The following is a 13,818-nucleotide window of genomic DNA, read 5'->3' on the forward strand; positions in this document are numbered from 1 at the left end:
CACACTCTGTCTCTGCCAGCTCCGCCAGCAACTGTGAAGTGCCCTCACCGCTGTGCCCCGGGACACTAACCGATGCTCTAATTCCCACCGAGTTGCTAGTATCTGCGCTGGTGCCTGCCTGGCAGAGGTGGTATGACGCTGGTGAGACTTCAGGGCCCTCAGGTATGAGAGGGGCCCTGCTCTGCTGATCCTGAAAGGAAGAACAAAGACATTGGATCAGTTAATGTAGAGACAATGTCAGTCTGCATCCCTGTCCCCCGGATCATTATGTGCTCATCCTTCCATAAGCAATGGCCAAGCCATATTGCAAGCTTCAATCACTGAACATTCAGCACTGCCATGGCTGCTGGGAGAACAATGGTGACCTCACTGCTGGGCACCCCAGGCTCACCAACACCAGTGGATCTGGGCGCATGGTGCCTCTCCAAATCTAGGGCCTCTTGCTCGAAAAGGCTGAGAATTGCTAACTGTGCCGGCCTGCCACCAGTCCTCACCCGCTTGGCGGCATTATGTGCATTCTTCTCCAGGGGGAAAGCCTACCTGCTGGGTTAAGTGACCAATGCCAATGTGATACCCACTCTTCCTGAGCGCAACAGGTCGTTGAAGTGCTTGCGACACTGTACCCTGGTGTGCCGCACCACGTCACGGGAGCTCACCACCTCTGCCACCTCCTCCCAGGCAGTTTGGTCATGTGGAGGGCCTTCTCCTCCCATCCTGGGGTACCAGGACCTCCTGCTGTGCTGCCACCTCCTCGAGGAGAGCAGTAAGGAAATCATCGGAAAAACGAGGTGCACAGTGCCCCCCTGCCCTACCCTCCTGCCTGGCCTGCATTCTGGGAAGCCCTTCCACTGACCTTAATTTGCAGATTTGGAAAGGCTGCAGCAACTTTTTAAAAGAGTCCCCTGGGTTGCCATTGGACCCGGTGGTCATTGCAGACCCGCTGCTGCCCACCCACTTCCGCTGTCCTCGGGAGCCACTATTCACGCTCGGTGGGCCTTAATTGGCCTGCCCGTGTATAATGGCGATCGGGTCCACGCCTGCCCATGCCTACTCCTGCTCCCCCCCCTCCCGCCAGCCAGAAAATTCAGCCCATGGTTATTTATTAAGTGCTGGAAACACTGTTATATAACAGATATTATCTTCATTTATGCATATTGCAAATTTCTTCAATCACTATTAATGCAAAAGACAACTATGCCTTAACACTCCTGCAAAGTATAATACACCTGTTCTATTTTGAATTCCTGGAACTAGCTGCCAGCAGTGTCAAAGACAAGCCGGTTGTGTTTCATACCAAAGTGAAGTCTTCTGGCTACACCTCAGCACCTAGGTAAGGGTCACTGTTCACATAGTCAGTATGTTTGAAGTAAGTTTAATCAAGCACCTTAGCAGGAATTTTCCACTATTGCAGAATCCAGCTGCACTTTGGTTATGGTTTGGAAGATCTTCCTGCTCCAATGATGTGCCCTAAACCCCGGTGTGATTTGTGTGTAGAGAGATCCACCTACGACCAGCTGGAGAATGATTATGGAAAGGCCCTGTCATCAGACAAAGTGTAGTGCTGGGTGTTATTTGAAGGTTTTATAATTTTATTTTGAAAAAGCATCATTATGTGTACAATTGATTGTGTAGCTTGTGCAAACCTAAAAAATTAAAAATATTGTCTTCTTCCATTTTAGCAAGGATGGACAGCAGGGCATACCATGGTCCTGGTGTACCTGGCTGGTATAGTGCATAATAATACACTTGCCTGTATAAATTGTACATCTCCTTATGGTGGGAGATCTTGGAAGTGTCAAGGGGTGAGTGGAGGGGAGAGTTGGGAGCCAGTGGAGTGTCTTCTGAAGACATTGTTGCAGATTTTGCTGTTCTAGTGAGAGTGAATCTCAGTGTTTGTTGGGATTACTCTGTGAAACTTATAGCAGCTTCTGACATCAGCACATGCACAGTTAAACATGGAAACCCAGGAGTTCCTGTCATTGATTTCTTGTTCCTCCACAGGATGTGCTGTTGAAGCCCTTAAAGATGGAGTCAATTAGAAACCACTGATTTGATGTGTACTGCTCCTTTTTGCACTTTTATTCTCTATATACATCCTTGAAAAAGTTATATCCTGTTGAATGAAGTGTAACTGTGTTTTAGAAGCCATCTAAGTTGTAACTTTTGTTGAACAACCTCTCTGGCCCTGAAGAAATAATTTTACATTTATGGAATGCCAAATTTCTCCACTCCATGTTAAAAATTCCATAGATTTTAATTTGTTTGTTTCTGATATTTCAACCTCTACCTTAATGTAAAATTGTAAAACGTGAACGATAGAGCTGCTTGTTACAGCTGTTGCTGTCTGAGAATTCTTCAATATGATTGGCTGTTTAGCCTGCCTGATGACATAATTGTTGCTGGGCACCAGAGATCTCCTGTAGCTGGTGCCAGAATGCAATTAATGTTGGGAAAAGTAAAATCCAAGCCATTGAGCTAGCTGGATCATTCTTCAAAGTCAGCTGTCACCTCGCTGCTGCCTGTACAATCTGGGCCATTGGCTGTCTAAATCTACTGCAGTTAACTCAGGAATCCAGTATAACCTGAGTGAAAACTCTAGAGTTTTATGTTTAGTACTGTGCTCAATGTTTTATGCAGTACGGCACTGCAACAGTAATATGATATCAAAATGTGAGAACAGTTGTTTTCTACTGTGCTTATTTATTTATGAGCCAAAATACACTTTGAACTCTGCTGTAAAACAACTGAGGAAGATTGAATTATTTCACAGATTTAATGGAAGTTGGCAGTAGGCAAATTTTACCCCAGTCCCCATCATTCCATCATCGTGCCTGTATAAATACACTATAATAGTTGGTTTCTCTGGCGTTAATATTCAGAAAATTAGTGCCAGATTTCAGTAAAATGAACTGTACATTCTCCATGTAACATTCCATATCGTCTCTCTTTGTCTTCTCTGTGTCTCCTCAAACATGAAATTAAAGTATTGTTGTTCATGAATATTCACAGCGGAGTCTTAAAATTGCAAGGATGGGATATTACAGCCCTTCCCGCTGGTGGGATTTTCCAGTCCTGTCGCAGTCAATGGAGTTTTGAACGGCTCGCCACATTTTACAAGTGTTTTTTTTCAAATGTAGCCCACTTTTGCTCTTTTTAGCCACCATAGACCCTATTCTTTAATAATCATGCTTCTTTTCTCATCCCCACATTCTGGTACTGTGCCTTTCCAATTCCCCTCGCCAACCCTTCAGTAGTCTTCGATCTTCCTGCTCTCTTACCGCCATCCCATACTTGACTCCCTCTTAGAAAGCCTGCACCTTCCCTCTGTACCTCTCTGGGCATCCTCGAAAGTGCTCAATGAGGCACTCAGTGCTGACTCATTATGAGCAACAACACCAATTGCCCCATTCTACTCTCTCACCGATGTTCCTGCCCAGCGCATCCACTGGGGTCAATTGTGCAAACTCTCTTCTGGCCTGCTGTTAACCCTGTGGACTCTGCCAGCAGATCAGCTCTCACCACCCCTCTACACATCTCCCCCCAGAATGTTCACTCATTTGCTAACAAGGCCTTTCATGAAATTATTGTGCATGATTGCATTAACATCATGGCCTTAACAGAAACCTCACCTTACCCCTTAACTTAGTTGAAGCAAGAAAATCCATGTGGCACATCCGCCGATGCTGCCAGACCTGCTGAGTTTTTCCAGGTAATTCTGTTTTTGTTTTGGCACATTATAATGTCCACTGATTGTTTAGACATCTCAGGCATTGCTTTAGCACCTCAGATGCTTGCTCATTGTGGGTCTTGGCTCACCCAGTTGAAACATTTCACTGAGCTACTCTTCAACAGCCATGTCACAATCCGTGCTTGGACATAAATGAGGGCCCCATTTCTGAGGCTGATATGCCTCTTGCTTCTGAGCATACTGGCTGATGATTCCACCAAGCAACCCATCCAATGGTGGTATCATAGGAACTCCTAACTTTGAAAATTCCCTCCATGGATTTGCTTCTTCTGCATCAGTGCTTGCCTCTGGTGGACAGAGGTTCAACCCCAAAATAAGGCTCAAACAAACTCCCAGACAAGGTCTGGACCTGTGATATCCAGGTCCCAATGCTTTCTAGGGCTCCTCTGCCACACGAGTCACAGCCATTGCAGGAGCCCATCAGCATGGCTGTGGAATTTCAGCCCCAAATAGTTGAGCAAACTAGTTAGTTGCAGTTTCACCTGCTGTTTATGCATTTCAACATTTGTCAGATGAAAATCCGGCCCTAACTGTACAATCCATCTACATCAGTTGTTGAATAATTAGTTCAAAAATTCGATTTCTAAATGACTTAAATGTTGATTCATTGAAATAAGTATTATACAATTTTTGATACTAATTCAACAACATTAATGATTTTGTTGCAGGGTGAAAATGTTCACACCAAAGCTAAGTCCCCCAAAATCTATCCGCTCAGTGATGAAGGAGAAAAATAGCAGTCTGAAGTAAGGAATTCATCTGCAAGGACGTCTCCTTAATTTCTGAGATCTGAATACAAAAAGATTGGGGCTATTGTGCAATTGTAAAATATGGTATTTAATCCATTGGTGCTTATTTGTAATCATGTCTCCCAATAGTCTGAAAAGAGCTCAATAATGTGGAATTACAAGCAAATCAAGTGTATTGTACATATATTATGGGGTCTATTTGAATTTGTTATGCAAACTAATAGGCTACTGCCTGTTTCTAATGGTAAATATAAAGCAAGCTCTTTTTCACTGAATCAGTCATTAACAAATGGCATTTCACCAACTTAAGAAATGTTACTGATGTGTGATCTGCAATCTTTCAGTTTAAATGTGATGACCAGTGGTGTTTTGATACAATGCATTGGGATGAAATTGGGCATGCGCAGAGCTGCAAAACAGGTGGATTCGCTTTTGCTGACTGTTCTATGGCAAGCCAGATATTCCATCCTGTGAAAATTCAACTCCACAGATTTTGTGTCCCACCCATGCCTAATTTCACCCCCACAATTTTCCGTTCGTTTAGGGAAAGGTGGTGTTTATGCCCAATCAGAGTTTGAACAAGTTTAACCTTTTGAAAATGTTCTCGTATTTCCAGTTGAAGCCTTGTTGCTGAGTTTCAGTGATTTGATTTATTATAGGGGAGTTACCAAAGAATACCCGCTGGACAGTCTGGCGCCAACCAGACTTCATGCACGAGTTGCTGTTTCAGACCAACCAACACCTGTGTGCTGCATCCAACACTCAGGTATTGCATGATTGGAGAGCATAGAGAATGTTTCCTAGAGGCTGTGAATCAAGAGGTTTGGCATTCTGAATCTGGTTCCGTGTGGAGTTTGGTTCTCAACACAATACTCCTAAGACTCCTTGACTGTGGATATCTAACAGTGGAAAACGGAAAAATTGTTGCATTGGTGCAGTAGGTTGCTTTACCTTCGTTGAGATTGAGGCACATTTTTGGGTGAGGGTAGATTTAGAGATTTACTCTACAACTGGTTATAAATGCAAGTAACTAGGATTGCTTCATACCAATACTGAGTACCAGGGATAGTTGGGTTTCCATTTCCTTGATAATGTCAAAGCAACACCCATACACTCTAAGAGCTCTTGAGAAAATTCATAAAGTGTAGGTCAGAAGTTCTGAAACCTCTTGCATATTTGGCAAAACTATTTAAGTAGTGGCATTCATTGCATAACTGGAGTACAGCTGCCTCAGAGAGGAAATTGCCTCACAAACCAAGTCGTACACAAAGTATATTAGATTAACATTTCGATTTGCTTTCCCGCTTACTCAGCTAGATTAGTAAGTGATCTGTTTCACCTTGCTGATGAGATTTGTGCTGATTTAATTGATCTAAACTGAGGCTTCAGAAAGGGTGCTATTGTTAATCTCAGCACCTCAGATTAGGCAGAGGTAAATTTTCCAAGGCTGTTGTCAATGATCGCTATTGAGTAACTATTGCTGGAAAGTGTGTGCATGGATGCAGAAACCAGCAGGATAACGATCTGTCTTGATGCCCATTAAAAAATGACCTGTTGACACTCTCTGTCAAGGCTCCTACATGAATAATGGTCACTTGGATGAGGTATTGGAGGTAGGTGGCAGGGATTATGGAACTGTACCCCAGCAAGGAATCAAAGACTTCAAGAAAGGAAAAGGGAGAATTAAATTTTTTTAAAAATTCATTCATGGGATGCGGGCTTCGCTGGCTGGGCCAGCGTTTATTGCCCATCCCTAATTGCCCTTGAGAAGCTGGTGGTGAGCTGCCTTCTTAAACTGCTCAGCCCATGTGGTGTAGATTTACCCACAGTGCTGTTAGGAAGAGAGTTCCACGATTTTGACCCAGCGACAGTGAAGGAATGGCGATATATTTCCAAGTCAGGATGGTGAGTGACTTGAAGGGGAACTTCTAGGTGGTGGTGTTCCCATCTTTCTGCTGCCTTTGTCTTTCTAGATAGTAGTGGGTGTGGATTTGGAAGGTGCTGTCAAAGGAGCTTTGGTGAGTGCCTGCAGTGCATCTTGTAGATGGTGCACATTGCTGCAATTGTGCATCGGTGGTGGAAGGAGTGAATGTTTGTGGATATGCTTCCAATCAAGTGGGCTGCTTTATCCTAGATAGTGTCAAGCTTCTTGAGTGTTGTGGGAGCTGCACTCATCCAGGCAAGCGGGGAGTATTCCATCCCACTCCTGACTTGTGCCTTGTGGATGGTTATCAGGCTTTGGGGAGTCAGGAGGTGAGTTACTCGCCACAGGATTCCTAGCCTCTGACTTGCTCTTGTAGCCACAGTATTTATATGACTAATCCAGTTCAGTTTCTGGTCAATGGTAACCCCCAGGATGTTGATAAGGGGGATTCAGTGATGGTAATGCCGTTGAACGTCAAGATTCTCTCGTCGGCGATGGTCATTGCCTGGCACTTGCGTGGCCTGACTGTTACTTGACATTGTCAGCCCAAACCTGGATATTGTCCAGATCTTGCTGTATTTGGACATAGTTCAGTATCCGAGGAGACAAAAATGGTGCTAAACATCCCCATTTCTAATGGCAGGAAAATCATTGATGAAGCAGCTGACGATGGTTGGGCTGAGGACACTACCTTGAGGATAGAATATGTTGAGAAAAAAATGTTTCCATTTGACAAGTATTGTATACAAGCCATTCTATGTTGGCTATATATTTAGACTTATTTAAAATGGGACAGTGTTTTCATCTCTTATACATTCTGAAAAATTATAAAAAATAGCTATCCAACTCAAAATTTTAAAAGTCTAGTTTATGCAGCTTCTCACTCCACGTGAAGTTCCATCAGTCCATTTCATGAAGCCTTTTTATCTAGGCAGTGAAATCTCCCCACGTGCAGTGCACTTAAAGCTTTGGTCTGGTTGATTAATTGATATTCAAAACTGGGAACATTGGCACTGAGTAAGATGAGTAGCATGTTCCTATGTTCCTCTGAATCAGGTGAGAAAGAACTAATTCTTGCTGCAAAATAACTACATTTAAAATAGATGCAAATTCCAAAACAATGGATATAAATGAAATCATGCTGCAAGGTATACATAGTAAAGAATCAGTGATGCCTTCAAACACTGAAATAGAACATACAGCAGTGAAAATGCACCTAATGAAATTTCTCTTAGAATAAGGGGCTGGATTTTTTGGGGGTTGACAGATTGCCGACCCCCACTCCAACTCTGGAAGGAAAGTCGGCAGTCAATGCACCAGAAAGGTGCCTGAAAGAAGCCTGCCTCTCAGCCATAGCATGTTGTTGGCAGGCTAACCAAGGTGAGAGTAAGACTTCTGCCCCTCAGTGGAAGGAAGTTTTGTCCTCAAGAGCTGCCAGTTAACCTGATTGCCCGCAGCGCCAGCTCAGGAGTGGGCGCTTCTGGGACTGTGAATAGGCAGCCATGGCATCTGGACCTAGGTAAATTGGGGGCCTTGGATGGGGAGGGATTGGGCAACCCATGGAAGGAGCTGGGAGGGCATGTTTTGGAGGTCAGGATGAACATACAGCAGGGGGGAACGCCCCTGATGCGCAAAGGGCACTCCCCGAATGACGCTCTCCTTCCTGCCTTTACAAAATCTTCTCTCCCCTTGCCTGCCCACGTCAACCAGAGGGCATGGGCAGTATATTATACGGGATAATTGGCTTGTTAAGAAGTTCATTTGACTCTTAATTATTTAGTCAAATATGGCAGGTGCCTGCCCACCTAGTGCATTATGGAGGACAGCTTGGGAGTGGCAGGGAGGTGATTGGTTTGCCACCCCTTGTATTTTGCGTATGTCCGTAAAATCCAGCCCAAGGCCACTGCAACAAATTAAAAGTAATTATAATGTACAGTAATTTACATTTTGCCAATTCCTTCTCATTTAACTATGCAGCAAACTGCAGTGGAAAATTGTACTAATGCTTTATTGTGAAATGCTCCTGTTAACTGAAGATGATGTGGGGGATACGGGGGGATTGCAGATCGATTCTGTCAGACTGACTAAGATCAATGTGTTTCCTGTGACATATCCAAAATATTGGGTCATTTTTGCATGTGCTGATATCACTTTCTGGATGGAAAGTATTTTGCTTTGCCTTCTTCCTTTCAACATGGATATTCTGGAGCTGACAAATTTTTGACCAGATGAGATGAACACAATTAGTATATGGAGAAGGGATACAGAAGTTATTTCGCCTGGGTTACTTTATGTTACTACTTTAGGAGAAATAGCTGAAACACAAAGCATTACTTTTCCGTTCTGTAGTTTACTTGTCTGCATTGAATGGCCCACTTTTATGACAGTTTCATGTGGATGTGGTGCTTTCTTCATGCCACAACAACAGAAAAATGCTGCTGAGTAAATACTACTGGCACATTGCATTTTGGTAATACCAGTTTGAGGAGATAGTCTAACTTTGCTTCAACTTAATGCCAGCTGTAGATTAATTTCAAATGTGATGAAATTTTGAGAAATCTCCCAAGATCTTTGATGACATTATGCATCTGGACATGAATGGGAAGAGTTTTGTCTGTGTATGAAAGCAGGCAAGTATGTCTCCTTTTGTCTCAGAAAGCAATATGGAGAAATAATGCTGCAGCAAAGACCTGGGATCTGCAACACTCTAAAGAGCTAATAGTTTCAACGTGGCAGTTTAGGAGAAGATGGTGGTGTTGTGGTAATGTCATTCGACTAGTAATTCAGAGGCCCAGTCCTCTGGGAACACAAATTCAAATCTCACCTTGGCAGCTGGTGGAATTTGAATTCAATTTTTAAAAAAAACTGGCATTGAAAGCTAGTCTCAGTAATGGTGACCATGAAACTATCATCGATTGTCGTAAAACCCATCTAGTTCACTAATATCCTTTAAGAAAGAAAATCTGCATCCTTACCTGGTCTGGCCTACGTGTGACTCCAGACCCAAAGCAGTGTGGTTGACTCTTAATTGCCCTCTGAAACGGCCTAGCAGGCCACTTAATTCAAAGGCAATTAGAGGTGGGCAACAAGTGCCAGTCCTCAGAGCATTACTCTGGGTCTCTGGATTACTAGTCCAGCAACAATACCACTATGCCATTGCCTCCCCGATTTTAATATATGATCAAGGTTTGCATCTGTTGCAGCAAACCCTTACCCAGGCTATTTGTAAAGTGCAAAATTTGCTGCAAGCATTGAAAGCTGGAGATTCAGCAGTGCTGATCGTCAGCTTTTACAGAAGGAATTGGACCTATTAATGGAAATGTTGTGCAGTTTCTCCTGTTTCTGTGCCACCTCTGTATTTATTCAGAAGCTTGCTATTATTGGCAACTGTATCAGTGCTGCTGCCTCTTCCACTCCTGATTCTAACCACAGTGCTTGTATAAATTGGAACACTTGAGTCCTCTCACCACTCTGCTGCTGACTGCAAGCCAGATGCTGGAGACTGGCTGCTGGATTGGACTGGGAACTTGTGGCTGGCAGATGGCTGCTGGTGATTGGTCATGGAATGCTTGCAGGTGACTCACCGTGGACTGGTTGCTCATGGCTGGGCATGGACTGGTGCAGGTGACTGTCTGTGGACTGGTTGCAAGTGGCTGGGTGTTGATTGGGTACAAAGAACTGGGTGAGGACTGGTTGCAAGTGGCTGGATGAAGACTGTTTGCAGGTGGCTGGGCATGTACTGGTGTAGCTGACTGTTTGTGGATTGGTGTAGGTGATTGGGTGTGGATTGATGTAGATGGCTGGGCATGTACTGGTGTAGCTGACTGGGTGTGGATTGATGTAGATGGCTGGGCATGTACTGGTGTAGCTGACTGGGTGTGGATTGATGCAGATGGCTGGGCATGGACTAGTGCAATTGGCTGGGAGTGGTATGCAGTTGACTGAGTGTAGACTGGTGTAGTTGACTGGGTGTGGACTGATGCAGATGGCTGGGCATGGACTGGTGCAGATGGATGGCTGTGGAAAGGTGCAGCTGGCTGGGCATGGACTGGATGTAGCTGTCTGGCCATGGAGTGGTTGCAAGTGGCTGGCCGTGGACTGGTGCAGATGGCTGGGCATGTACTGGTGCAGGTGACTGACAGTGGAATGGTGCAGGTGACTGGCTTTGTACCTGTGCAGGTGATTGGGTGTGGTTTTGTACCTGTGCAGGTGATTGGGTGTGGTTTTGTACCTGTGCAGGTGACTGTCCGTTTACTGGTGCAGGTGACTGGCCGTGTACTGGTGCAGGTGGCTGGCTGTGGATTAGTGTAGGTGAATTGGCCGTGGACTGGTGCAGGTGGCTGGCCGTGGACTGGTGCAGGTGACTGGCCGTGGACTGGTGCAGGTGACTGGGCCGTGGACTGGTGCAGGTGACTGGCCGTGGATTGGTGCAGGTGACTGGCCGTGGACTGGTGCAGGTGACTGGCCGTGGACTGGTGCAGGTGACTGGCCGTGGATTGGTGCAGGTGACTGACCGTGTTCTGGTGCAGGTGACTGGCCGTGGACTGGTGCAGTTGACTGGCCGTGGATTGGTGCAGGTGACTGACCGTGTTCTGGTGCAGGTGACTGACCGTGTTCTGGTGCAGGTGACTGGCCGTGGACTGGTGCAGGTGACTGGCCGTGGATTGGTGCAGGTGACTGGGCCTGGACTGGTGCAGGTGACTGGGCCTGGACTGGTGCAGGTGGCTGGGCCTGGACTGGTGCAGGTGACTTGTCCTGGACTGGTGCAGGTGACTGGGCCTGGACTGGTGCAGGTGGCTGGCCGTGGACTGGTGCAGGTGACTGGCCGTGGACTGGTGCAGGTGACTGGCTGTGGACTGGTGCAGGTGACTGGCTGTGGACTGGTGCAGGTGGCTGGCCGTGGACTGGTGCAGGTGACTGGGCCTGGACTGGTGCAGGTGGCTGGCCGTGGACTGGTGCAGGTGACTGGCCGTGGACTGGTGCAGGTGACTGGCCGTGGACTGGTGCAGGTGGCTGGCCGTGGACTGGTGCAGGTGACTGGCCGTGGACTGGTGCAGGTGACTGGCCGTGGACTGGTGCAGGTGGCTGGCCGTGGACTGGTGCAGGTGGCTGGGCCTGGACTGGTGCAGGTGACTGGCCGTGGACTGGTGCAGGTGACTGGCCGTGGACTGGTGCAGGTGACTGGCCGTGGACTGGTGCAGGTGACTGGGCCTGGACTGGTGCAGGTGACTGGCCGTGGACTGGTGCAGGTGACTGGGCCGTGGATTGGTGCAGGTGACTGGCCGTGGACTGGTGCAGGTGACTGGCCGTGGATTGGTGCAGGTGACTGGCCGTGGACTGGTGCAGGTGACTGGCCGTGGACTGGTGCAGGTGGCTGGCCGTGGACTGGTGCAGGTGACTGGCCGTGGACTGGTGCAGGTGACTGGGCCTGGACTGGTGCAGGTGACTGGCTGTGATCTAGCTTGCCTGAAGCAAGAGCTGTCTTTCAACTGAATCAAATCTAGTTTATGTGATCTGCTTCTTTTTGGTGCTTATTCTTTAAAACTGACTAATGTACTGTGTTTGCAAACATAAATCCAATGAGAAAAACTGCACACAGAACACTATTCATATTACCTGAACAATTACTAGTGAATGAAAACTTAAAAAGGCATCTGCTTGGCACATGCGTGTAGGTGCGTGTGCACCTGTCAGGTGTGTCATATCCATATTATCTATTCATCTGTCAAGGACATTAAAAATAAGTATATAATTTTCAAATGCTGTAACCAGTAGTTGGACTCTACAACAACCTTTACCCAGGAATAAAGCTATGGCACTTCTTCAGCCCCTGATTTAATGGTATTTTTCAGGAGATGGAAAGCTGCTTGCTGTTGGATTGGCTGACTGTTCCATGCTTGTTTATAATTCATCACTTACTGGACCCCCGACTGTGTTTAAAGGTAACAGCTGTGAATAGGTTTTGATTAAAAAGAGCAAAAATAGGTTTTGAAGCTATTTCGTATCTATTATTCTATTATTTGTAATAGTTGTCAGGATATTCCTACTTTCCAGTTGACTTTTCTCATTAACAGACTTCATATGGCCATTGGATTATTCTTCCCCAGCATGTCAAAGGGAGAAGCATTTAACTTCATAATAAGCAATTGGTTTCCTTACATTTAAACTGGCCATGACCAAGTTCTCCTGTGTTAAATGCAATTTAGAGTACAGTTATTTAGAAGACAGACCTTAACGTGTTTACTCAGAATTCCTCTGTGCTATTTCTGCGTAAGTTATTTCAGTTGAGTTAACTTCTCTGTTGAAGTGGCAAAGAAAGGAACTGCATGCAAACGAATTAAACATTTGTACGTTTGGCATAATTTCAAGGCCACTGATACAAATACTTAGCTGCATTCCCATGCTTAATTTCCAGAGCAAACTCTGCAGTATGTGTGTTCAAGTAAAGGCTGTTGAGCACAAGTTATTCCCCGAGGCTGCCTGTCCAAATTAAATAACATTTTGGCATTTTTTTAACCAAATTGCTAGGTTGGAACCTCATACCTGACCATGCCTTTCTGAAGGCATGCCTATTTTTCACCAATCAAATAAGTGATTTTAAGCCCTTTCTACTTTCACCCATTCACAATTAACTATCTTCTCAGTATCTTCATTAATTTTGTGTGAATCCTCCCAACCCTGTGAGCTCTAAGAAGGACAAGAACAACAGTATCGTGGGATTTTTCTCCTAAAGGGTGGTTGGTGTGTGGAATTCTCGTGCCCATAAAGTAGTGGAGGCTGGGTCTTTGAATTTATTCAAAGCCAAGTTAGATTTTTGTTAGGCAAGGAGCCAAGGGCTACGGGATGCAGACAGGAAAGTGAAGCTGAGACCACAACCAGATCAGCCATGATGGAGCTGACTCAAAGTGTCAAATGGTCTATTCCTGCTCCTATGTTCCTATGTTTCTTCTTAATCAAAACACAGCAATTCTTCAATTTCTCCCTTTGAGGATCTTATGTGGGTAAATGTGGTGGTGCCTGCACATCCTATTGTTGGTTCAGAAAAACAAATTGTGATTGAATCAGCAAATTATTCCAGAGAATTGCTGGTAGTCGCTACATGTTCATTGGCACTAATGGCAAGCCAAAGCAGTTCAAATTTCTAATCCTGTTGTTTCAATAATAATATTCTGTACACAAGAGGGCAGCACTGAAACTCTGCAAAACTTGCATCTGCACTTCGATGTTTTTTTAAACCAAACTATTTTACTTATGTAGATTAAATAAACATGGATTAATATATTCATAAAACTCACTTTGTAAATGTTTTCCTTTAACATGTGTATAGCTTTTCACTAATAGTTTGTACAAGTCAGTTAAAAAAATTGCACTTGTTAGATTTTTGTTTTTCATTGTTC

General features: G+C 45.2%; 1 protein-coding gene across 1 annotated transcript in view; it reads left to right on the forward strand.

Moving 5' to 3' along the window:
* Positions 1-13,818, forward strand: part of wdr27 (WD repeat domain 27) — a 256,794-nt gene that overhangs the window by 37,262 nt on the left and 205,714 nt on the right. The window contains exon 15 of the mRNA XM_041207594.1: positions 12,274-12,363. Within this exon, the coding sequence (XP_041063528.1) occupies positions 12,274-12,363 (90 nt within the window). The remainder of the gene's footprint in view (positions 1-12,273; positions 12,364-13,818) is intronic.

This window comes from Carcharodon carcharias, chromosome 2, assembly GCF_017639515.1.
Source record: "Carcharodon carcharias isolate sCarCar2 chromosome 2, sCarCar2.pri, whole genome shotgun sequence".
NCBI classification, from domain to species: Eukaryota; Metazoa; Chordata; class Chondrichthyes; order Lamniformes; family Lamnidae; genus Carcharodon; species Carcharodon carcharias.